At 42.4% G+C, this 25,255-nt stretch overlaps 1 protein-coding gene and 1 long non-coding RNA gene across 3 annotated transcripts in view; one reads left to right on the forward strand and one right to left on the reverse strand.

The window, feature by feature from the left end:
- Window positions 1-958: 958 nt before the first annotated feature.
- Window positions 959-25,255, reverse strand: part of LOC310755975 (claudin-34-like) — a 48,382-nt gene continuing 24,085 nt past the window's right edge. The window contains exon 2 of the mRNA XM_083599545.1: window positions 959-2,252. Coding sequence (XP_083455671.1) covers window positions 1,253-2,251 — 999 coding nt within the window. The 5' untranslated portion in view covers window position 2,252 and the 3' untranslated portion in view covers window positions 959-1,252. The remainder of the gene's footprint in view (window positions 2,253-25,255) is intronic.
- On the forward strand, window positions 13,920-16,571 carry LOC310756035. Of its 2 annotated transcripts, none has more exons than XR_014544670.1 (2): window positions 13,920-14,003; window positions 15,277-16,571. It is a non-coding gene; the product is annotated as an uncharacterized lncRNA (long non-coding RNA). The 2 variants fall into 2 exon arrangements; XR_014544671.1 differs by lacking the exon at window positions 13,920-14,003 and adding an exon at window positions 14,779-14,899.

The raw sequence follows: 25,255 nt of genomic DNA on the forward strand, positions 1-25,255 counted from the left end.
AAAGGGCGTTTCTGTGCGCTGCTCTGGTTTGCCAGAAGCGGCTTAGTCATGCTGGCCACAAGACCCGGAAACTGTAGGCCGCCTCCCTCGGCCAATAAAGCGAGATGACCGCCGCAACCCCAGAGTCGGTCACGACTGGACCTAATGGTCAGGGGTCCCTTTACCTTTACCTTGGGGTGGCCCAATGGAAAAAGCGTGAGGATCCATGCTTCGAAACCACGTTTTTGGGCCACGGTATGGCCAGGAAGCCATGGATCCGTGATTTTTATGTTGCATGCTGTGCCCATGGCCATGATGTTTGATCTGATGGTGACTTTGGGCTGATCTAGTGCAAAAATCATGAGGATCCATGAGGATCCGTGCTTCAAATCCACGTTTTTGGGCCATGGAGTGGCCAGGAAGCTGTGGGTCCTAGTTTTTGTGTTGCAGGCTGTGCCCCTGGCTATGATGTGTGATTTGATGGTGATTTAGGGGTAGCCCAATGCAAGAAGCATGAGGATCCATGCTTCAAAACCATGGTTTTGGGCCATGGTATGACCAGGAAGCCGTGGATCTGAGCTTTTTGTCGTGCAGGCTGTGCCCCTGTACATGATGTGTGATTTGACATGAGTTTGGGGTGGCCCAATGTGAAAAGCGTGAGGATCCATGAGGATCCGTGTAGATCCGCCTTTAACCCAGACCCAAGTGCACAATTATCAAGAACTGAATCCTACACAGGAGTAGACCCACCGGTTAGGCTTTAGTGGGTCTGCTCTGGAGGAGGCTCTGAAAAACGGAACGAGAGCGTGCATTAAGACCGGCCAAGATCATGCGAACAGAGTCAATATTTTAATTAATATTGGTTTATTAATTGGTTTATTAATTACAAGCAAACAGCAAAGAACCTGCACAAACAATGCTAACACCAAACCCTACGTATAGTAAGTAAAATAGAAAAATCGCCACCCAACCCCACCCCCACCCATCGTTCCCCCCCTCCACCTATTTCCCCTTTTCTTTCTAATGTCTAAACAAATGAAAATGATTTATAAAAATGTTACATGGGGGGAAAAACATGAAAGAGAGACATTGCACACTTTTGTAAATCAACAAAATCTTTAATGAATAAATAAATACTAGTCCTAAAAAAAGAGGCCTCGTCACCTGAAGGACATCAAAGCCCACCTGAAGTCCCAAAACAAAACTATCATATCCTGATCCACGCAGATCCATCCGTGTATGGAGCGATCTGCGTTGATCTGGATCTGATAGTTTACGACTCCCTGTTGTAGGGTATAACATGTATAATAGTATGTTTTGGGACTTCAGGTGGACTTGGATGTCCTTCAGGTGAGCTTTGGGGCGTACGGCTTTCCTCCATCTCTACTGCGCAGGATTCCTCAGGAATGACAAGATCTTTTGCACAGCTTTGCTCCATCTCAACTGTGGAGGATTTCTCTTGAATTACCAGATCTAGCAAAGAACCACACTTTGAACAAGTAGTTAAACTCTCGCTATTCACTGCACTTCCTGGGGAAATCACCACTACAGTTTCTATTAGAGATGTATCTGTTGCGGTGGTCCTGATGCAACATCTCTCGATCCCAACCAATGCTGCACTCAGCAGCTGGAAACCTGCAGCGATATAGCCTAGATAAAGAGAAGGTCCAATATGCTGCTCGCTGGGAATTTGAGGCAATTCAAAAGTTTCAGGGAAGTCAATTTCCCCATTTTGTAAGACAGCAGACATGTTCCATACCACAGAAATCAGGACGAGTATCCCTGCAACTAAGTTCAGCAGAGCTCCAAGCCTAAAAAAGCGAAAGAGAAAATCCTTATGTTTTCTGGGCTTGAACACATTGTACAAGGCAAATGAAATTAATCCTAGGGCCACTGAATTCATGATGGAAGCTAATGCCATTAAATCCTGTGCAATAAAAATTTCCCTCGGGAGGGTTGGATGTTGCTCATTGAGCTCTTCGCAATGCCAAAAAGAGTTGCCGTCGTTAGAAGGGTCTTTCCAAAAGCAGACATCCCAGATCCCAATCCAGATGTTTCCAGAGCCAATCCCCTTGATGTCTTCCACACGCCACACTCTCCAGTTGACACTGAGTGCTGACACAATGCACATCGGCAAGGCCAAAATATCCACCAGGAATGCAGATATCTGGAGGCCGGAAACTAAGCTCAGCCATTGGACGACCAGGGAGCCTTCTTTCACCCGCAGGGGGGGTTTGGAGAGGAGGGGACCAGGGGAGACCTTGGCAGACATCCTGGAAACAAAAGAGAAGACAAGATGCAGTGAGAGAGGGAATAACAAGCATGTCTAGTCATTGAAGGACATCCTCCCTCCTGCATTCCATGCACAGAAAGAAGCAGCAAAAGAAAGAGTTCCCCTGCTCTCTCCCACCCCCCTGGTTAGGTAGAGACATCTGATCCAGAGAAGCCGACACTCATACTTTCTTCCAGCACACTGCTACTGATTTAATCTACTGTTGCATTGTTCCTGTGAAAATGGCCAGAACCTCAGCAACCTGTTGTGGATGGGAAGCTGCTCATGATTTTGCTGTTTTGTGGGTTAGACCACAGAGCCTAGGACTTGCCGATCAGAAGGTTGGCGGTTCGAATCCCCGCAACGGGGTGAGCGCCCGTTGTTCGGTCCCTGCTCCTGCCAACCTAGCAGTTCGAAAGTACGTCAAAGTGCAAGTAGATAAATAGGTACCGCTCCGATGGGAAGGCAAACGGTGTTTCTTTGCGCTGCTCTGGTTCGCCAGAAGCGACTTAATAATGACCCAGAAGCTGTATGCCGGCTCCCTCGGCCAATAAAGCGAGATGAGCGCCGCAACCCCAGAGTCGGTCACAACTGGACCTAATGGTCAGGCGTCCCTTTACCTTTACTGCACCTATCTATTTCCACTGAGTATAAACGCAGCTGATGGCATAGTGAGGAATGTTTAATCCATAAACTTACATGAAATGCCTTCCTCAGCTAGAGTCTAGCGTGCCAGGAACAGCGCAGGTATTTGCTAGGTGCTCCTGAGCCTCAAGAAGACTGAGCTGTTGACCACTGAGCTGACGTTCGCCTGAGCAGCCGGCCAGCCACAGCAGCAACTGCTCTGCAGAATTCTTAGGTCAGTTACAGTCCAGTTAGAATCCTGACAACACCACAAATGATAACTCCAGGGTACTGGTCATTTGGAACATCAGGAAGTGGAAAATGGGAGGGAACTCAGTTCCCTTCTTTCCCAATGCAGAGTGTCTATTCCAGGACACTGTGCAGTTAAAACACGTTCTTCCTGAAGTCAGATTCAGAGCAGTTCCAGCAGTAAAAATGGTGATACAGTATGTGTATCTCAGTACAGATTTGTTTGATGGTCCTGAATGCATTTCATAAAGGATCTCCATGTACAAGAAAGGCTAATAGCATGAGCCATAAGAATTTCCTTGGCAAAATTATTGAAGACTCCTTACAAACCTCTCATTCTTCTTCCCCATCCCATCTTGTTTGGACATTATAGTAAGGGAGAAGATCTTAGCTCTTTTCCTTTGCACTGGGATTACATGAAATTTGTGCCATGGGACCCCATCACTCACACCAATACGGGCAATACCATTTTCAGAACCTAGGTGCCCATGATTTAAAATCGCTTTCCTAAGACACTTCCGTCAAAATATTTGTGTTGCTTGCTTCCTGTTCCTTTCTGTGTTGATGCTCCGAATGTGAGCTGCTCAGCTGCATGCAGTTTCCAATGAAGTGTGTGTGTGTGTGTGTGTGTGTGTGTGTGTGAGTGTGTGATTAACATTCGGCCAAGCAATGGGCCTAAATAACTTTGGGAGCCAGCCTTTAAAAATCTAAAGTAGCTATCAAATTCAGAGGAATTAAAAGCTGTCATCTTTTTGACTATTTTAAACACCTTAGAACATACACAAATGTTAATGTTTGAAGGAAGGCAGCAAATGGAGCATTGGAGCCATCCATTCATTTCAGGAGTTGTGGCCATTGATAAGATGAAGCACTTTCACATCGCATGGCAGTGGGCAGTGCTTTTAAAAAGGTAAAGGACCCCTGACAGTTAAGTCCAGTCACGAGCAACTCTGGGGGGGGGGGTTGCCACTCATCTGGCTTTACTGGCCGAGGCAGCCGACGTTGGTCCGCAGACAGTATTTCCGGGTCATGTGGCCAGCATGACTAAGCCGCTTCTGGCGAAACCAGAACAGCGCACAGAAACGCCGTTTACCGTCCCTCCAGAGCGGTACCTATTTATCTACTTGCACTTTGACGTGGTTTGGAACTGCTAGGTTGGCAGGAGCTGGGACTGATCAACGGGAGCTCACCCCCCTCAAAGACGCAAGTCCAGTTCTGTATCTGCATGACATCATCCACACCCAAATGCTCTCCCGTTCTGTTTCCCCCACTTAATCAGGATACACCATCTCCATTGCAAACTCTGCTCAGTGACACCCATCCAATAGAAAAGTGCTGACCGTCTTCATGCAGATACACTTCCGTGCAGGGGTTTGGCCGACAAGTTCTTCCCGAGTGTGGGGATGTTTTCAGGGGCTCTTTGCTTTTCCCTGCCTCCCCTTTCATCCTCACCTGAGGAGATCTTGGCCATTCTCTTGACAGGGACCTCCATTCTCAGGCCGGATTTCTGTTTTCCTTCATTCCTCCTTCTCCCGGTCTGGTTCACTGAGCAAATAAGAGAGAGGAGGTTTCATGCAAGTCAAGGTGTGCAATGGATCTTCAGGGCATTTGGGAGGAAGAAAAGGTTCAGGAACAAGCGACGCAGCAGCCCCCCAAGCATAAAAACACATTTGACATATCGCTCAAGAGATTCGCCCCACCCCCTTAGGATATAAATGCAGAACATCCTGCGCTCCTATTAATATACAAAGTGGGGTATTTCATATGATAAGAACAGAGAAAGCTGCCTTTTATGGAGCCAGGTCAATTTTGGGAAAGTGCTACATGGGCCAGTCCACCAATTGGCTACCAATGAGAACATAGCAAAAGACAAAATGGCTGCCATATGGTGTGGTATGAAATAAATTTGCCTGGCCGTGGGGCGTGAAGGCCGCACCCTGCAAGACCCTTTCCACGTGGCCTAGGCCCCGATTCGCTAGCCCCACAAAAGAGGCTCCTCACGAGGCCAGAGGAACATGGCCTGGCTGTGGGGCATGATCCGAAACCTCCAGTCCCAGTCCAGTGCTCTAACCACTAAACCACACTTCCCCCCACTGCAGTCTATAACAGCCTGGAGGGCCACAGATGCCCCATATTCTCTGGCTCTGAGATTGCCCAAAGTTTCCTTTCTATCCCTTGTTGTGCATGACAAAAATGCCCATGACAAAAGTGACATTTTTGGTTCTTTGGAGACAGTTCTGCTTCTCTCTCTCTCTCTCTCTCTCTCTCTCTCTCTCTCTCTCTCTCTCTTCATTTAAAGGAGCCTCATCCCTTTTCCCACCCAACTTCCTCCTGCACACAGCTTCAAAATTTCCATGAAGAACAACTAACTAACTAACCAACCAACCATAATTGGAATTTACGAGATTAAGGAGATAATTTATTTTTATATAATGAAAACAGATGGGAGGATAAGTTAATTGCGCAAGGCAAGAATATATAGGATGGCAAAAATCAAAAGAAACAAAGATTATGATTTGGGTTCTTAAAATAACAACAACACATGCCTCCTCAGTGGATTTCAGAACAAATATGTCTTCTTTTTTAAAATTACCCAAACACTGTAATGCAAGGAGTTCTGGTGACAATGCAGTGAGATTCTACTCAGAGTAAGCCTATTGGAATGAATGGGTTTGAATTAGTTGTGTCCTTTATTTCATTTTATTTTATTGCCTACAATTCTGACACCCGCTTCAGCTTATACCAATCATACCAGCAGATAAACCACATTTTCTCCAGTTGATGGTCTTCTTTTAGGGGGTAGAAAGGAGTGTGGCTTTGTTTTGGAGGTTTTTGTTAGGAAATCCTGACATCCAGTGGATGGGGAACGCATGACAGCTGATGTTACACGCCCAACATCCACTTAAAAGCCATATGGTACCTTGCAACGCTTCCCCCAAAAGGATTCTGGGAGCTGTAGTGCTGAGAGCCGTTAGGAGACCCCCTATGCCCCTCCCAGAACTCCCATTCCCAGAGTTCCCTGGGAAGTTGTGGCATCTCTTTCGAGAGGCAATGGAGTGCGCCTCTGGGGGGTGAAATCAAAGGTTTTCAGCAGGCGCTAGAAGGACAAACCTAGGAGACACCTGCGAGAACTCAAGTTACAGGGAACCAGGCAGAGGCCTTCTGGGTGGTGGCGCCTTCTTCATGGTGATCCACTACTGCTTTAAGGGAGGTCTTGGAATAAGTAGATTTCTTGCTGATCCCAAACACCCACCCACCCCACTCACACATGAAAACAAAGAGCACCACAGCCAACTACAAATGAATAACTACACCCTAGGCCAACCCCAACCTCTCTCACCACCAAAGGAACACAAGCGAACAGCAAAGAACCTGCACAAACAACGCTGACACCAAACCCTACATATAGGAAGGAAAATAGAAAAATCGCCACCCAACCCCACCCCACCCATCTTTCCCCCCTCCGCCTCTTTCCCCTTTTCTTCCTAATGTCTCAACAAATGAAAATGATTTGTAAATGTGTTACATGGGGGGTGGGGACACACACAAGAGAGAGACATTGCACACTTTTGTAAATCAACAAAATCTTTAATTAATAAATAAATACTAGTCATAAAAAAGAGGCCTCGTCACCTGAAGGACATCAAAGCCCATCTGATGTCCCAAAACAAAAGTATCAGTTTAGTCTTTACGGCTGAAAGGAATGACATGTATAATCATATGTTTGGGGACATCAGGTGGGCTTTGATGTCCTTCAGGTGAGCTTTGGAGGTTTTGCTGAATATGATTAGAAGGGACCGGTTGGTTAAAGGTATACAGGTCGGAGCCAAACAGTACAAATTGGGAGCATTTGCAGATGATTTAGTATTAACGTTACAGGAGCCAGAATCTAGTACTAAAAGGGTTTTAGAACTAATTCAAGAATTCGGTCAAGTGGCAGGATTTAAATTGAACAAGTCAAAAAGTAAGGTTTTAGAGAAAAATTTAACACTGATTGAAAGAGAGAGGTTTCAGAATGAGACAGGTTTGACTGTGGTTAAGAAAGTGAAATACTTGGGGATTAATATGACAGCAAAAAATGGGAACTTATTTAAAGATAATTATGAAAAATGTTGGACGGAAGTGAAAAAAGACTTAGAAATTTGGTGGAATTTGAAGCTTTCCTTGTTGGGTCGAATTGCAGCTATAAAGATGAATGTATTACCGAGAATGCTGTTTTTGTTTCAAACATTGCAAATTGTGGACAAGATGGATTGTTTCAAGAAGTGGCAGAAAGATATCTCTAAATTTGTCTGGCAGGGCAAGAAGCCCAGAATAAAATTTAAGATATTGACTGATGCAAAGGAAAGGGGTGGATTTGCCCTGCCAGACTTTAAACTTTACTATGAATCAGCAGCATTTTGCTGGCTGAAAGACTGGCTACTTCTTGAGAACACAGACATTTTGGATTTAGAAGGTTTTAACAATGTTTTCGGGTGGCATGCATATTTGTGGTACGACAAGGTTAAAGCACATAAAGCATTTAAGAACCATATTGTCAGGAAAGCTTTGTTCAATGTCTGGACAAGATATAAGGATTTATTGGAAAATAAAACACCAAGGTGGCTGTCACCAATGGAAGCAAAAGCTCAGAAAAAGCTCAATATGGAGGCCAAATGGCCGAAATATTGGGAAATTTTGGAACAAGAGGGAGATAGATTAAAATTGCAGAGTTTTGAGAAACTAAAAAACAAAGTGAGAGATTGGCTTCATTACTATCAGATAATGGAGGCATATAATTTGGACAAGAAAATTGGCTTCCAGGTGGAAAAATCAAAATTAGAAACAGAACTGTTAGAACCCAAAACTAAGATTTTGTCAAGGATGTATAACTTGCTGTTGAAATGGAACACTCAGTATGAAACGGTGAAATCTGCTATGATTAAATGGGCACAAGATGTTGGACATAACATTATGTTTGCTGACTGGGAACAGTTGTGGACCACCGGTATGAAATTTACGGCATGTAATGCCCTAAGAGAGAATATTATGAAAATGATATACAGGTGGTACATGACCCCAGTCAAGCTTGCACAAATATATCACCTGCCCGATAATAAATGTTGGAAATGTAAAGAAACTGAAGGTACATTCTTTCACCTTTGGTGGACGTGCCCAAGGATTAAGGCTTTCTGGGAAATGATTTATAATGAAATGAAAAAGGTATTTAAATATACCTTCCTGAAGAAACCAGAGGCCTTTCTTCTGGGCATTGTCGGCCAATTGGTGCCAAAGAAGGACAGAACTATTTTTATGTACGCTACAACAGCAGCAAGAATACTTATAGCAAAGTATTGGAAGACACAAGATTTACCCACTTTGGAAGAATGGCAGATGAAGATGATGGACTATATGGGACTGGCAGAAATGACTGGCAGAATCCGGGACCAGGAAGAAGAGGCGGTGGAAGAAGATTGGAAGAAATTTAAAGACTATTTACAGAAATATTGCAAAATTAATGAATGTTAGAATGATGTTGGATAGAAATTAAGTGGTTTCCAGCTGTAATGCTTTAAGAATATGGAAGAAGGGTATAATTAGGTAAAAAATAAAATAACTAAAATGGTGTTGGATTGGAAATAAGTGGTATTGGCAACAAAGTTAATAAGAATATGTGAAAATGAATTGATAATGGATGAAAATACTGAGTTATAAAATGTTAAGTTATAGAGATAAGATAAATGAAAGAGGGTAAGGATTTGCTGATTTGATTATTTAAATGGGAATACAAGAAGGGGAGGTGTGAGGAAGTCAATGAAACAAGCAAATGAGTTTTATGTTATGAAAAACAATTGTTTTTTCTGTATGTTTTGCTTATCTTTTTATTTTTTATTTTTTATTTTATTATGTGTTTTTGTATATTTGTCTTTGTAAAATCTTAATAAATATTTCTAAAATAAAAAGTTTTGAAAGTCAGTTGAGGTTTGGGAGTTGGAGAAGGAAGAGGGAGGAATAGGCAGTGGGTTGGTCAAGTTGTATTGTGAGAGAGTGAGAGGAATTGTTAGGGAGAGTCAGATGGATAGTTGGAATAATCAGTTTGGAGTTGTTAGGAACTAAAATTAATAAACTGAGAAGAGAAAAATAAACTGAAACCATACGCTTGTTCCTGTATTTAAAAATAAACTTGATTATTTGTTAATGTTAAGACCTGTCTGGACTCCGTGTGTCCCGTGAGAAACGGGGTGGTGGCAGCCAAGAAAGCAATCACAGTGGTGGCCACATGTGGTGGGAGTGTGAAAAGATGAAAAAATTTTGGGACTTTATATATAATGAACTGAGGAAACATTTTAAGTATACATTCTCGAAAAAACTGGAGGCTTTTTTATTAGGGATAATAGGGGAGGAAGTAAAAAAGGAGGATCATAAATTATTCCAATATGCTCCAGTAGCAGCTAGGATCCTTGTAGCTCAAAAGTGGAAGTCACAGGAGACCCCAACGGTTATGGAATGGCAGGCTCAATTTTTTGAATACACAGAATTAGCTAAAATGACGTATAAAATCTGGCACCAAAAAGGGACAAAGTTTGAAGAATGGGGTAAATTTGTGGCATACATAAGAATTAACTGCAGAAGTTTAAAAACTACAGCAGGGTTAACATAAATCCTGTGATGTGTATAGAAGTGAATAAGAATCTGTAAGAGAAGATATATATTAAGAAAACCGCAGCTGGGAAGGAAGGAAGTCTGGGCGTGTATATACGCAGTGTATATAAGATGACACATAAAATGATGACTAAAAGATTGTTTTATTTTGTTTGTGAAAAAACTCAATAAAAAGCATTTGCAAAAAAAGAAAGCAATCACAGTGGTGGTGTAGCACCCTGCTTGTGGTTAACGCTTAGCTGGAATGAAATATTCAACGCAGCAATAGAGAAATTAAAATAATAATTTATTTGTCAGACAAATAAATGTGAGGCACAGTGGTATATGGTTACCAAGCTCTGGCCTGGCCTCCTGCCATTATGGCCAGCACTTATATTCCCTCAGCCCAGCCCCCTTGCTCCTCCTCTGGCTGCCTCTGTCCAATCAGCCTGGTTAAAATTCCTATTGGCTGTTTGCTAGAACCAATCATAAAAGATACACCCATTTCCTATTACCTTTTATGGGAGACAAAGAGCTATATTTCCTTCTATTTATAATTGGCAAACAAATAGCCATTAACCTCTACAAGGCACCTTAATTACCAGATAACCTTTTGCCCTAGACTAGGCGCCTTAACTAACATTTCACCTTTTGCCCTATTGCCCTATTCACTCCAAAACAGATGGTGGCTAATTTTATCTGAACAGATCTTTTGTTCATCTTCCCACACAGCATCTATGAAAGAGCTCCTTCTTTGGAGGTCATATGTCAGGAGTGCTCTTGATGGTGTTTTTCCTGCTTGGCAGGGGTCTGGACTCAATGGCCCTCGTGGTCTATTCCAACTCTTCTATGATTCTATGATTCTATGAAATAAGAATCTAACATAAGAATCTAACATTACTTTCTAAATCCTTTGCATAATTACATTTAAGCCAATATATTTCATACATAACATATATAGATTTTTAGAAGCAAAGACCTTTTCTAAGTAAAAAAGGAACTTTATAAAAACAGTTTTTAAAGCAACCCCTTAAATCTACACCCCCCTTTCAAGCCAGCTGTTGTTTGTATTAGCTCTTGCCCTTTTAACCTTAGGAAGATGTGGCTCAAGTTTAATGGGAGGCACAATAATTATTACTATTTAATTGTGTTTTTGCAACCTTGATTGTATTCTATAATTTGTATGGTCAGTGTGACCTTTTGCTCCCAGCCTGTTTTATGACCGCAATAAACCAAAGGGGCCTCTGACAAAGACCTTGCCTGCTGGTTTCCTGTCTCGAAAGAAACATTTGTGAATTTAAGCTCATTTTTAGAATACAGGAATCTGATCAAAATATAAGCCTTGATTAAAATGCAGGCTATGATCGGATGCCTCAGTGGCACAGGGTCAATAGACCGTCAAATGTCCAGGGCCCTGTGTGATGGCCACAAAATTGGTGGCTGCGGTGGGATTACAACCGTCCCTGCGGTGGCATAACATCACTACCTGTCACCACAGAAGTGGTAGGCAAGTGGTGGGATTCGGTGGGGAAAACAATACAGCTGGAGGGGGAAGGGTAAATCGGCGAAGGGATTACCTAGCCCGGGGTGTAGTTGTGAGGTACCCAAGATAAGCCGCAAAGCCAAGATAACTAAGAGAAAGAGAGCTGCAAGTCTGTTCTGGGAGAGGATTTCGGCTCGTGGTCAGAGGAAGTGAAGCTTGAAGGGTTCGAGAGAAAACCCATAGCAGAGCTTTGGGACCAGAGTCTTGAGAGAAGCCTAGCCAGAAGAAACAGAACTGAGAGGAAATTTCTCTTATTTGTTAATTTATTGATAGTTCTCACTCACACAATATGTCACCCAAAAAGATAAGAAACCCTGTGAGGGAAACAACTTATGAAAGCTCTGAAGGAGAGGAGAATGGAAATCCTCAGAGGGAAGAGCAGAGTTTAGAAAATGTAACTAATATTCAACCTGAGGCAGGAGGTCCAAAATTCTCTGAAGAATTTGAAAAGTGGAAGTTAGAACAAGAATATAGATTGGAATTGGAAAAGATTAAATCTGCACAGGAATTAGAAAGAATGCAATTTCAGTTGGAGATGAGGAAACTGGAATTGGCAGCTACGGAGAATCAAAATAATAGTCATAACACCAGTAGTCCAACTCAAGTGAAGGTAGATTTAAAACGTTTTCCTGAGTTTAAGGAAAAAGTTTGCCCTGAGGCTTTCATTATATCATTTGAAAGAGCTTGTCAAGACTTTCAAGTGAAAGATAAGGATAAGATGACGATCCTTAGAGGCAGGATCAGTGGGTCATTAGCACAAATTTATGCCCAAATGTCGGAGAACTATTCAAAAACTGTTGATATATTTAAGCAACTAATATACACCAGGTTTGGGATTACCTCAGAACAACTGAGAAAGAAATTTAGAAGTGTGACTAAAGTGAGGGAGGAGACATCCGCTCAGCTTGGGGCGAAAATCTCAAACTACCTCATAAAATGGTTAGAACAGGAGAGGGCAGACTCTGTTCCAAAAATCAGAGAAGTGTTTGCTCTGGAACAATTTTATGAAACAATAAACGACCAATTAAAATATTTTATAAAGGAAAGACACCCTCAAATCACTTCAAGAAGCCGCTAATTTAGCTGACCAAATAAATGAAATAAGGGACCATAGGTTCGATGAACCAAGTTTTGGCGGGAAAGTGTGGGGGACTAACAGAAATAAATTCCAACAAAGGGAAACCCCTCTTCAGAGAAAGACAAGGGAAATATGCCATTGTCAAAAGGGCAAAATGACAAGGCCCAAGCCAACACCAGTCTCACTGAGGAGAAAGGGTGGAAAACAAATTATACAAATTCCAAAGAAGTTCAATGCTGGGGATGTGGAAAATTTGGCCACAAAAGTTTTAATTGTAGAGCTGGGGGAGAAAAGTCTGGTAATATTAGCCCTCAGAAAAAAACGTATTGCATCAAAGCTGAGGAGAGTCAAGCTAGGCAGGAAAGGCCGAAGCCTATCACTACAACTCCTTGCATTATACTGTCTGGGTAATTTTAAAAAAGAGAGACATATTTGTTCTGAAATCCACTGAGGAGGCATGTGTTGTTGTTATTTTAAGAACCCAAATCATAATCTTTGTTTCTTTTGATTTTTGCCATCCTATATATTCTTGCCTTGCGCAATTAACTTATCCTCCCATCTGTTTTCATTATATAAAAATAAATTATCTCCTTAATCTCGTAATTTCCAATTATGGTTGGTTGGTTGGTTGGTTAGTTAGTTAGTTGTTCTTCATGGAAATTTTGAAGCTGTGTGCAGGAGGAAGTTGGGTGGGAAAAGGGATGAGACTCCTTTAAATGAAGAGAGAGAGAGAGGGAAGCAGAACTCTCTCCAAAGAACCAAAAATGTCACTTTTGTCATGGGCATTTTTCTTTTTGCACAGCAAGGGAGAGAAAGGAAACTTTGGGCAATCTCAGAGCCTGAGAATATGGGGCATCTGTGGCCCTCCAGGCTGTTATAGACTGCAATGGGGGGCAGTGTGGTTTAGTGGTTAGAGCAGTGGACTGGGACTGGAGGTTTTGAATCATGCCCCACAGCCAGGCCATGTTCCTCTGGCCTCGTGAGGAGCCTCTTTTGTGGGGCTAGCGAGTCGGGGCCTAGGCCACGTGGGAAGGGTCTTGCAGGGTGCGGCCTTCACGCCCCACAGCCAGGCAAGTTTATTTCATACCACACCATATGGCAGCCATTTTGTATTTTGCTATGTTCTTATTGGTAGCCAATTGGTGGACTGGCCCATGTAGCACTTTCCCAAAATTGACCTGGCTCCGTATAAGGCAGCTTCCTCTGTTCTTATCATATGAAATACCCCACTTTATATATTAATAGGAGCGCAGGATGTTCTGCATTTATATCCTAAGGGGGGGGCGAATCTCATGAGCGATATGTCAAATGTGTTTTTACGCTTGGGGGGCTGCTGCGTCGCTTGTTCCTGAACCTTTTCTTCCTCCCAAATGCCCTGAAGATCCATTGCACACCTTGACTTGCATGAAACCTCCTCTCTCTTATTTGCTCAGTGAACCAGACCGGGAGAAGGAGGAATGAAGGAAAACAGAAATCCGGCCTGAGAATGGAGGTCCCTGTCAAGAGAATGGCCAACATCTCCTCAGGTGAGGATGAAAGGGGAGGCACGAAAAGCAAAGAGCCCCTGAAAACATCCCCACACTCGGGAAGAACTTGTCGGCCAAACCCCTGCACGGAAGTGTATCTGCATGAAGACGGTCAGCACTTTTCTGTTGGATGGGTGTCACTGAGCAGAGTTTGCAATGGAGATGGTGTTACCAAATTAATTGGGGGAAACAGAACGGGAGAACATTTGGGTGTGGATGATGTCATGCAGATACAGAACTGGACTTGCGTCCTTGACGGGGTGAGCTCCCTTTGCTCTGTCCCAGCTCCTGCCAACGTAGCAGTTCCAAACCACGTCAAAGTGCAAGTAGATAAATAGGTACCGCTCCGGCGGGAAGGTAAAGGGCGTTTCGGTGCGCTGCTCTGGTTTGCCAGAAGCGGCTTAGTCATGCTGGCCACAAGACCCGGAAGCTGTAGGCCGCCTCCCTCGGCCAATAAAGCGAGATGAGCGCCGCAACCCCAGAGTCGGTCACGACTGGACCTAAACGGCGTTTCTGTGCTCTGTTCTGGTTTCGCCAGAAGTGGCTTAGTCTTGCTGGCCACATGACCCGGAAAAACTGTCTGTGGACCAACGTCAGCTCCCTCGGCCAGTAAAGCCAATGAGTGGCGCAACCCCAGAGCCGTGACTGGACTTAAGTGTCAGGGGTCCTTTACCTTTTTAAAAGCACTGCACACTGCCATGCGATGTGAAAGTGCTTCATCTTATCAATGGTCACAACTCCTGAAATGAATGGATGGCTCCAATGCTTTCCTGATGTTCCAAATGACCAGTACCTTGGAGTTATCATTTGTGGTGTTGTCAGGATTCTAACTGTAACTGTAACTGACCTAAGAATTCTGCAGAGCAGTTGCTGCTGTGGCTGGCCGGCTGCTCAGGCGAACGTCAGTTCAGTGGCCAACAGCTCAGTCTTCTTGAGGCTCAGGAGCACCTAGCAAATATCTGCGCTGTTCCTGGCACGCTAGACTCTAGCTGAGGAACGCATTTCACGTAAGTTTATGGCTTAAACATTCCTCACTATGCCATAGCTGTGTTTATGCTCAGTGGAAAAAGATAGCTGCAGTAGCAGATAGCAGAACAGCGAATCATGAGCAACTTCCCATCCACAACAGGTTGCTGAGGTTCTGGCCATTTTCACAGGAACAGTGCAAGAGTATATTAAATCAGTAGCAGTTTGCTGGAAGAAAGTATGTGTGGATCAGATGTCTCTACCTAACCAGGGGGTGGGAGAGAGCAGGGGAACTCTTTCTTTTGCTGCTTCTTTCTGTGCATAGAAGGAAGAATGCAGGAGGGAGGATGTCCTTCAATGACTAGACATGCTTGTTATTCCCTCTCTCACTGCATCTTGTCTTCTCTTTTGTTTCCAGGATGTCTGCCAAGGTCTCCCCTGCTCCCCTCCCCTCCAAACCCCCCATGCGGGTGAAAGAAGGCTCCCTGGTGGTCAGGTGGCTGAGTTTAGTTTCCGGTCTCCAGTTGTGTGCATTCCTGATGGATATTGTGGCCTGGATTATGTGCATTGCCTCAACAGCCGTTGTCAACTGGCGAGTGTGGCGTGTGGGAAACATCAAGGGGATTGGCTCTGAAAACATCTGGGTTGGAATCTGGCAGGTCTGCTTTTGGAAAGACCCTTCTAACGACGGCAACTCTTTTTGGCACTGCGAAGATCTCAATGAGCAACATCCAAGCCTCCCGAGGGAAATTTTTATTGCACAGGATTTAATGGCATTAGCTGCCATTATGAATTCAGCGGCCCTAGGATTAATTTCATTTGCCTTGTATAATGTGTTCAAGCCCAGAAAACATAAGAATTTTGTGTTAACCTTTTTTAGGCTTGCAGCTCTCCTGAACTTAGTTGCAGGGATACTCGTCTTGATTTCCGTGATATGGAACATGTCTGCCGTCTTACATAATGCGAAAATTGTCTTCCCACAAGCTTTTGAATTGCCTCAAATTCCCAGCGAGCAGCATATTGGACCTTCTATTTATCTAGGCTATATCGCTGCAGGTTTCCAGCTGCTGAGTGCAGCATTGGTTGGGATTGAGAGATTTTGCGTCAAGACCACCGCAACAGATAAATGTCAAATAGCAACTGTAAGGCTGATCACCCCAAGAAGCGCGGCAAAAAGCGAGAGTCTAACTACTTGCGGAAAGTGTGGTTCTCTGCTGGATCTCGTAATTGAAGAGAAATCCACAGATGAGATGGAGGAAAGCCATGCGGAAGATTTTGTCATTCCAGAGGAATCCTGCGAAGAGGAGATGGAGGAAAGCCATACACCCCAAAGCTCACCTGAAGGACATCAAAGCCCACCTGATGTCCCCAAACATACAATTATATATGTGATTCCCTACAACAGGGAGTGGTAAACTATCAGATGCAGATCCACACAGATCGCTCCATACACGGATGGATCTGCGTGGATCAGGATCTGATAGTTTTGTTTGGGACTTCAGGTGGGCTTTGATGTCCTTCAAGTGAGGAGGCCTCTTTTTTATGACTAGTAGTTATTTATTTATTTATTTATTTATTTATTTATTTATTAAAGATTTTGTTGATTTACAAAAGTGTGCAATGTCTCTCTCTCTCATGTATTTTCCCCCATGTAACATTTTTACAAATCATTTTCATTTGTTGAGACATTAGGAAGAAAAGGGGAAAGAGGTGGAGGGGGGGAAAGATGGGTGGGGGTGAGGTCGGGTGGCGATTTTTCTATTTTACTTACTATATGTAGGGTTTGGTGTCAGTGTTGTTTGTTCAGGTTCACCTGAAGCGGGTGTCGGAATTGTAGGCGAGAGAATTGTAGAACGGAAGAGTTGGAAGGGACCCCATGGGTCATCTAGTCCAACCCCCAGAAATGAGGGAATCAAGTAGGGGAAGAATTGAGAGAATGGACCCAATATTTGTCAGAATGGACCCAATAATAATAGGAAATATGCTTTTTTAAAGAATAGATTTGAATGCCAGCTCATTCATTCCATGCACATTTTTGAAAGGGGGTTGGGTGGGTGGAAAGAGTGAATTCATCACCAGGGGGCTTCCAAGTCCTGGCAATTCACTCCTTGCATTTACTTAATATTTGAAGATGCCTTCTTGCTTCAACTCTGTTTTTGTGTGTGTTTTAATCTTTTATACAAGATAAACACACACACAAAAAAATAAAACAATAGTAATAATAATTTAGTTAGAACCCGCCCATTTTCAGCAAAAAATCTGACGTTCTGGAATTCACTCAAAACTGGTGCGAAACTGTTGCAAACGATCCCCTGAAAGGTTTTTCGGTCGAAAGAGATGGGTTTCTATCATTGGAAACAGAATTAGCCCTCGACGTCTCAACAACTTTTTTTTGAAAAAATCCCTAAACCGCGCGGTCACAATCTCAGAAAAAATCTGACGTTCTGCAATTCCCTCAAAAATTGTGCCAGACTGTTGCAAACGATCCCCTGAAATGCTTTTCGGTGGAAACGGATGGGTTTTTATCATTGAAACAGAATTAGCCCTCGATGTCTGAACTTGCGGAAAAACTTTTTTAAAAAAAAATACCTAAGCCGCGCGGTCAGAATTTCAGCAAATATCTGACGTTCTGCAATTAACTCAAAAATGGTGCCAAACTGTTGCAAACGATCGCCTGAAAGGTTTTTCGGTGGAAACAGATGGGTTTTTATCATCGGAAACATAATTAGCCCTCGACGTCTGAACAACACTTTTTTGGAAAAAATCCCTAAGCCGCGCGGTCACAATTTCAGAAAAAATCTGGCGTTCTGCAATTCACTCAAAAATGGTGCGAAACTGTTGCAAACGATCGCCTGAAAGGTTTTTCGGTGGAAACAGATGGGTTTTTATCATCGGAAACAGAATTAGCCCTCTACGTCTCAACAACTTTTTTTAAAAAAAATCCCTAAGCCGCGCGGTCACAATTTCAGCAAAAATCTGGCGTTCTGCAATTCACTCAAAAATGGTGCCAAACTGTTGCAAACGATCCCCTGAAAGGTTTTACGGTGGAAACAAATGGGTTTTTATAATTAAAACAAAATTAGCCCTCGACGTCTCAACAACTTTTTTTTGAAAAAATCCCTAAGCCGCGCGGTCACCATTTCAGCAAAAATCTGATATTCTGCAATTAACTCAAAAATGGTGCCAAACCGTTGCAAATGATCGCCTGAAAGGTTTTTCGGTGGAAACGGATGGGTTTTTATCATTGAAACAGAATTAGCCCTCGACGTCTGAACAATTTTTTTTTGAAAAATCCCTAAGCCGCGCAGTCACAATTTCAGCAAAAATCTTACTTTCTGCAATTCACTCAAAAATGTTGCCAAACTATTGCAAAAGATCACCTGAAAGGTTTTTCGGCGGAAACAGATGTGTTTTTATCATCGGAAACAGAATTAGCCCTCAACGTCTGAACTTGTGGAAAAACTTTTTTTAAAAAAAATCCCTAAGCCGCGCGGTCACAATTTCAGCAAAAATCTGGCGTTCTGCAATTCACTCAAAAATGGTGCCAAACTGTTGCAAACGATTCCCTGAAAGTTTTTTCGGTGCAAACAGATGGGTTTTTATCATCAGAAACAGTATTAGCCCTAAACGTCTGAACAACTTTTTTCTGAAAAACTCCCTAAGCCGCGCGGTCAGAATTTCAGCAAAAATCTGCCGTTCTGCAATTCATTCAGAAATGGTGCGAAACTGTTGAAAACAATCCCCTGAAAGGTTTTTTGGTGGAAACAGATGGGTTTTTATCATCGGAAACAGAATTAGCCCTCGACGTCTCAACAATTTTTTTTTAAAAAAATCCCTAAGCCGCGCAGTCACAATTTCAGCAAAAATGTGACATTCTGCAATTCCCTCAAAAATGGTGCCAAACTGTTGCAAACGATCCCCTGAAAGGTTTTTCAGTGGAAACAGATGGGTTTTTATCATTGAAACAGAATTAGCCCTCAACGTCTGAACTTGTGGAAAAACTTTTTTTAAAAAAAATCCCTAAGCCGCGCGGTCAGAATTTCAGCAAAAATCTGACGTTCTGCAATTCATTCAAAAATGGTGCCAAACAGTTGCAAATGATCCCCTGAAATGTTTTTCGGCGGAAATAGATGGGATTTTATCATCGGAAACAGAATTAGCCCTCAACGTCTGAACTTGCGGAAAAACTTTTTTTTCAAAAAATCCCTAAGCCGCGCGGTCAGAATTTCAGCAAAAATCTGATCTTCTGCGATTGACTGAAAAATGGTGCCAAACTGTTGCAAACGATCCCTTGAAAGGTTTTTCGGTGGAAACAGATGGGTTTTTATCATCAGAAACAGAATTAGCCCACGAGGTCTAAACAACACTTTTTTGCAAAAATCCCTAAGCCGCGCGGTCACAATTTCAGCAAGAATCTGGCATTCTGCAATTCATTCAAAAATAGTGCCAAACTGTTGCAAACGATCCCCTGAAAGGTTTTTCGGTGGAAACAAATGGGTTGTTATCATCGGAACCAGAATTAGCCCTCGACGTCTCAACAACTTTTTTTTTTTTAAAAATCCCTAAGCCGCGCGGTCACAATTTCAGCAAAAATCTGCCTTTCTGCAATTCCCTCAAAAATGGTGCCAAACTGTTGCAAACGATTCCCTGAAAGGTTTTTCGGTGGAAACAGATGGGTTTTTATCATCGGAAACAGAATTAGCCCTCGACGTCTCAACAACTTTTTTTTGAAAAATCCCTAAGCCACGCGGTCACCATTTCAGCAAAAATCTGGCTTTCTGCAATTCCCTCAAAAATGGTGCCAAACTGTTGCAAACGATCGCCTGAAAGGTTTTTCGGTGGAAACAGATGGGTTTTTATCATCAGAAACACAATTAGCCCTCGACGTTTGTACAACATTTTTTGGGAAAAAATCCCTAAGCCACGCGGTCACCATTTCAGCAAAAATCTGACATTCTGCAATTAACTCAAAAATGGTGCCAAACCGTTGCAAATGATCGCCTGAAAGGTTTTTCGGTGGAAACGGATGGGTTTTTATCATTGAAACAGAATTAGCCCTCGACGTCTGAACTTGTGGAAAAACTTTTTTTAAAAAAAATCCCTAAGCCGCGCGGTCACAATTTCAGCAAAAATCTGGCGTTCTGCAATTCACTCAAAAATGGTGCCAAACTGTTGCAAACGATTCCCTGAAAGTTTTTTCGGTGCAAACAGATGGGTTTTTATCATCAGAAACAGTATTAGCCCTAAACGTCTGAACAACTTTTTTCTGAAAAACTCCCTAAGCCGCGCGGTCAGAATTTCAGCAAAAATCTGCCGTTCTGCAATTCATTCAGAAATGGTGCGAAACTGTTGAAAACAATCCCCTGAAAGGTTTTTTGGTGGAAACAGATGGGTTTTTATCATCGGAAACAGAATTAGCCCTCGACGTCTCAACAATTTTTTTTTAAAAAAATCCCTAAGCCGCGCAGTCACAATTTCAGCAAAAATGTGACATTCTGCAATTCCCTCAAAAATGGTGCCAAACTGTTGCAAACGATCCCCTGAAAGGTTTTTCAGTGGAAACAGATGGGTTTTTATCATTGAAACAGAATTAGCCCTCAACGTCTGAACTTGTGGAAAAACTTTTTTTAAAAAAAATCCCTAAGCCGCGCGGTCAGAATTTCAGCAAAAATCTGACGTTCTGCAATTCATTCAAAAATGGTGCCAAACAGTTGCAAATGATCCCCTGAAATGTTTTTCGGCGGAAATAGATGGGATTTTATCATCGGAAACAGAATTAGCCCTCAACGTCTGAACTTGCGGAAAAACTTTTTTTTCAAAAAATCCCTAAGCCGCGCGGTCAGAATTTCAGCAAAAATCTGATCTTCTGCGATTGACTGAAAAATGGTGCCAAACTGTTGCAAACGATCCCTTGAAAGGTTTTTCGGTGGAAACAGATGGGTTTTTATCATCAGAAACAGAATTAGCCCACGAGGTCTAAACAACACTTTTTTGCAAAAATCCCTAAGCCGCGCGGTCACAATTTCAGCAAGAATCTGGCATTCTGCAATTCATTCAAAAATAGTGCCAAACTGTTGCAAACGATCCCCTGAAAGGTTTTTCGGTGGAAACAAATGGGTTGTTATCATCGGAACCAGAATTAGCCCTCGACGTCTCAACAACTTTTTTTTTTGAAAAAATCCCTAAGCCGCGCGGTCACAATTTCAGCAAAAATCTGCCTTTCTGCAATTCCCTCAAAAATGGTGCCAAACTGTTGCAAACGATTCCCTGAAAGGTTTTTCGGTGGAAACAGATGGGTTTTTATCATCGGAAACAGAATTAGCCCTCGACGTCTCAACAACTTTTTTTTGAAAAATCCCTAAGCCACGCGGTCACTATTTCAGCAAAAATCTGGCTTTCTGCAATTCCCTCAAAAATGGTGCCAAACTGTTGCAAACGATCGCCTGAAAGGTTTTTCGGTGGAAACAGATGGGTTTTTATCATCAGAAACACAATTAGCCCTCGACGTTTGTACAACATTTTTTGGGAAAAAATCCCTAAGCCACGCGGTCACCATTTCAGCAAAAATCTGACATTCTGCAATTAACTCAAAAATGGTGCCAAACCGTTGCAAATGATCGCCTGAAAGGTTTTTCGGTGGAAACGGATGGGTTTTTATCATTGAAACAGAATTAGCCCTCGACGTCTGAACAATTTTTTTTTGAAAAATCCCTAAGCCGCTCAGTCACAATTTCAGCAAAAATCTTACTTTCTGCAATTCACTCAAAAATGTTGCCAAACTATTGCAAAAGATCACCTGAAAGGTTTTTCGGCGGAAACAGATGTGTTTTTATCATCGGAAACAGAATTAGCCCTCAACGTCTGAACTTGTGGAAAAACTTTTTTTAAAAAAAATCCCTAAGCCGCGCGGTCACAATTTCAGCAAAAATCTGGCGTTCTGCAATTCACTCAAAAATGGTGCCAAACTGTTGCAAATGATCACCTGACAGGTTTTTCGGCGGAAATAGATGGGATTTTATCATCGGAAACAGAATTAGCCCTCAACGTCTGAACTTGCGGAAAAAGTTTTTTTTCAAAAAATCCCTAAGCCGCGCGGTCAGAATTTCAGCAAAAATCATACCTTCTGCGATTGACTGAAAAATGGTGCCAAACTGTTGCAAACGATCCCTTGAAAGGTTTTTCGGTGGAAACAGATGGGTTTTTATCATCAGAAACAGAATTAGCCGCCGACGTCTCAACAACACTTTTTTGGAAAAAATCCCTATGGGGCGCGGTCAGAATTTCAGCAAAAATCTGACGTTCTGCAATTCATTCAAAAATAGTGCCAAACTGTTGCAAACGATCCCCTGAAAGGTTTTTCGTTGGAAACAGATGGGGTTTTATTATCAGAAACAGAATTAGCCCTCGACATCTGAACAACTTTTTTTTTTTTGAAAAAATCCCTAAGCCGCGCGGTCAGAATTTCAGCAAAATCTGACATTCTGCAATTCACTCAAAAATGGTGCCAAACTGTTGCAAATGATCACCTGAAAGGTTTTTCGTTGGAAACAGATGGGGTTTTATCATCAGAAACAGAATTAGCCCTCGACATCTGAACAACTTTTTTTTTTTGGAAAAAATCCCTAAGCCGCGCGGTCAGAATTTCAGCAAAAATCTGACATTCTGCAATTCACTCAAAAATGGTGCCAAACTGTTGCAAACGATCCCCTGAAAGGTTTTTCGGTGGAAACAGATGGGGTTTTATCATCGGAAACAGAATTAGCCCTCAACGTTTCAACAACTTTTTTTTGAAAAAATCCCTAAGCCGCGCGGTCAGAATTTCAGCAAAATCTGACATTCTGCAATTCACTCAAAAATGGTGCCAAACTGTTGCAAATGATCACCTGAAAGGTTTTTCGGCGGAAATGGATGGGATGTTATCATCGGAAGCGGAATTAGCCCTCAACGTCTGAACTTGCGGAAAAACTTTTTTTTCAAAAAATCCCTAAGCCGCGCGGTCACAATTTCAGCAAAAATCTGACGTGCTGCAATTCACTCAAAAATGGTGCCAAACTGTTGCAAACGATCCCTGAAATGTTTTTCGGTGGAATCAGATGGGTTTTATCATCAGAAACAGAAATAGCCCTCAACGTCTCAACAACTTTTTTAAAAAAAAAATCCCTAAGGCTCGCGGTCAGAATTTCAGCAAAAATCTGACGTTCTGCAATTCACTGAAAAATGCTGCCAAACTGTTGCAAATGATCGCCTGAAAGGTTTTTCGGTGGAAACAGATGGGTTTTTATCATCAGAAACAGGATTAGCCCTCGAAGTCTGAACAACACTATTTTGGAAAAAATCCCTCAGCCGTGCGGTCACAATTTCAGCAAAAATCTGGCGTTCTGCAATTCACTCAAAAATGGTGCCAAACTGTTGCAAATGATCACCTGACAGGTTTTTCGGCGGAAATAGATGGGATTTTATCATCGGAAACAGAATTAGCCCTCAACGTCTGAACTTGCGGAAAAAGTTTTTTTTCAAAAAATCCCTAAGCCGCGCGGTCAGAATTTCAGCAAAAATCATACCTTCTGCGATTGACTGAAAAATGGTGCCAAACTGTTGCAAACGATCCCTTGAAAGGTTTTTCGGTGGAAACAGATGGGTTTTTATCATCAGAAACAGAATTAGCCCCCGACGTCTCAACAACACTTTTTTGGAAAAAATCCCTAAGGGGCGCGGTCAGAATTTCAGCAAAAATCTGACGTTCTGCAATTCATTCAAAAATAGTGCCAAACTGTTGCAAACGATCCCCTGAAAGGTTTTTCGTTGGAAACAGATGGGGTTTTATCATCAGAAACAGAATTAGCCCTCGACATCTGAACAACTTTTTTTTTTGGAAAAAATCCCTAAGCCGCGCGGTCAGAATTTCAGCAAAATCTGACATTCTGCAATTCACTCAAAAATGGTGCCAAACTGTTGCAAATGATCACCTGAAAGGTTTTTCGTTGGAAACAGATGGGGTTTTATCATCAGAAACAGAATTAGCCCTCGACATCTGAACAACTTTTTTTTTTGGAAAAAATCCCTAAGCCGCGCGGTCAGAATTTCAGCAAAATCTGACATTCTGCAATTCACTCAAAAATGGTGCCAAACTGTTGCAAATGATCACCTGAAAGGTTTTTCGTTGGAAACAGATGGGGTTTTATCATCAGAAACAGAATTAGCCCTCGACATCTGAACAACTTTTTTTTTTGGAAAAAATCCCTAAGCCGCGCGGTCAGAATTTCAGCAAAATCTGACATTCTGCAATTCACTCAAAAATGGTGCCAAACTGTTGCAAATGATCACCTGAAAGGTTTTTCGGCGGAAATAGATGGGATGTTATCATCGGAAACGGAATTAGCCCTCAACGTCTGAACTTGCGGAAAAACTTTTTTTTCAAAAAATCCCTAAGCCGGTCACAATTTCAGCAAAAATCTGACGTGCTGCAATTCACTCAAAAATGGTGCCAAACTGTTGCAAACGATCCCTGAAATGTTTTTCGGTGGAATCAGATGGGTTTTATCATCAGAAACAGAAATAGCCCTCAACGTCTCAACAACTTTTTTAAAAAAAAAATCCCTAAGGCTCGCGGTCAGAATTTCAGCAAAAATCTGACGTTCTGCAATTCACTGAAAAATGCTGCCAAACTGTTGCAAATGATCGCCTGAAAGGTTTTTCGGTGGAAACAGATGGGTTTTTATCATCAGAAACAGGATTAGCCCTCGAAGTCTGAACAACACTATTTTGGAAAAAATCCCTCAGCCGTGCGGTCACAATTTCAGCAAAAATCTGGCGTTCTGCAATTCACTCAAAAATGGTGCCAAACTGTTGCAAATGATCACCTGACAGGTTTTTCGGCGGAAATAGATGGGATTTTATCATCGGAAACAGAATTAGCCCTCAACGTCTGAACTTGCGGAAAAAGTTTTTTTTCAAAAAATCCCTAAGCCGCGCGGTCAGAATTTCAGCAAAAATCATACCTTCTGTGATTGACTGAAAAATGGTGCCAAACTGTTGCAAACGATCCCTTGAAAGGTTTTTCGGTGGAAACAGATGGGTTTTTATCATCAGAAACAGAATTAGCCCCCGACGTCTCAACAACACTTTTTTGGATAAAAACCCTAAGGGGCGCGGTCAGAATTTCAGCAAAAATCTGACGTTCTGCAATTCATTCAAAAATAGTGCCAAACTGTTGCAAACGATCCCCTGAAAGGTTTTTCGTTGGAAACAGATGGGGTTTTATCATCAGAAACAGAATTAGCCCTCGACATCTGAACAACTTTTTTTTTTTGAAAAAATCCCTAAGCATCGCGGTCACAATTTCAGCAAAAATCTGACGTGCAATTCACTAAAAAATGGTGCCAAACTGTTGCAAACGA

This window comes from Podarcis filfolensis, assembly GCF_964270895.1.
Source record: "Podarcis filfolensis genome assembly, chromosome: 2".
Taxonomy (NCBI): Eukaryota; Metazoa; Chordata; class Lepidosauria; order Squamata; family Lacertidae; genus Podarcis; species Podarcis filfolensis.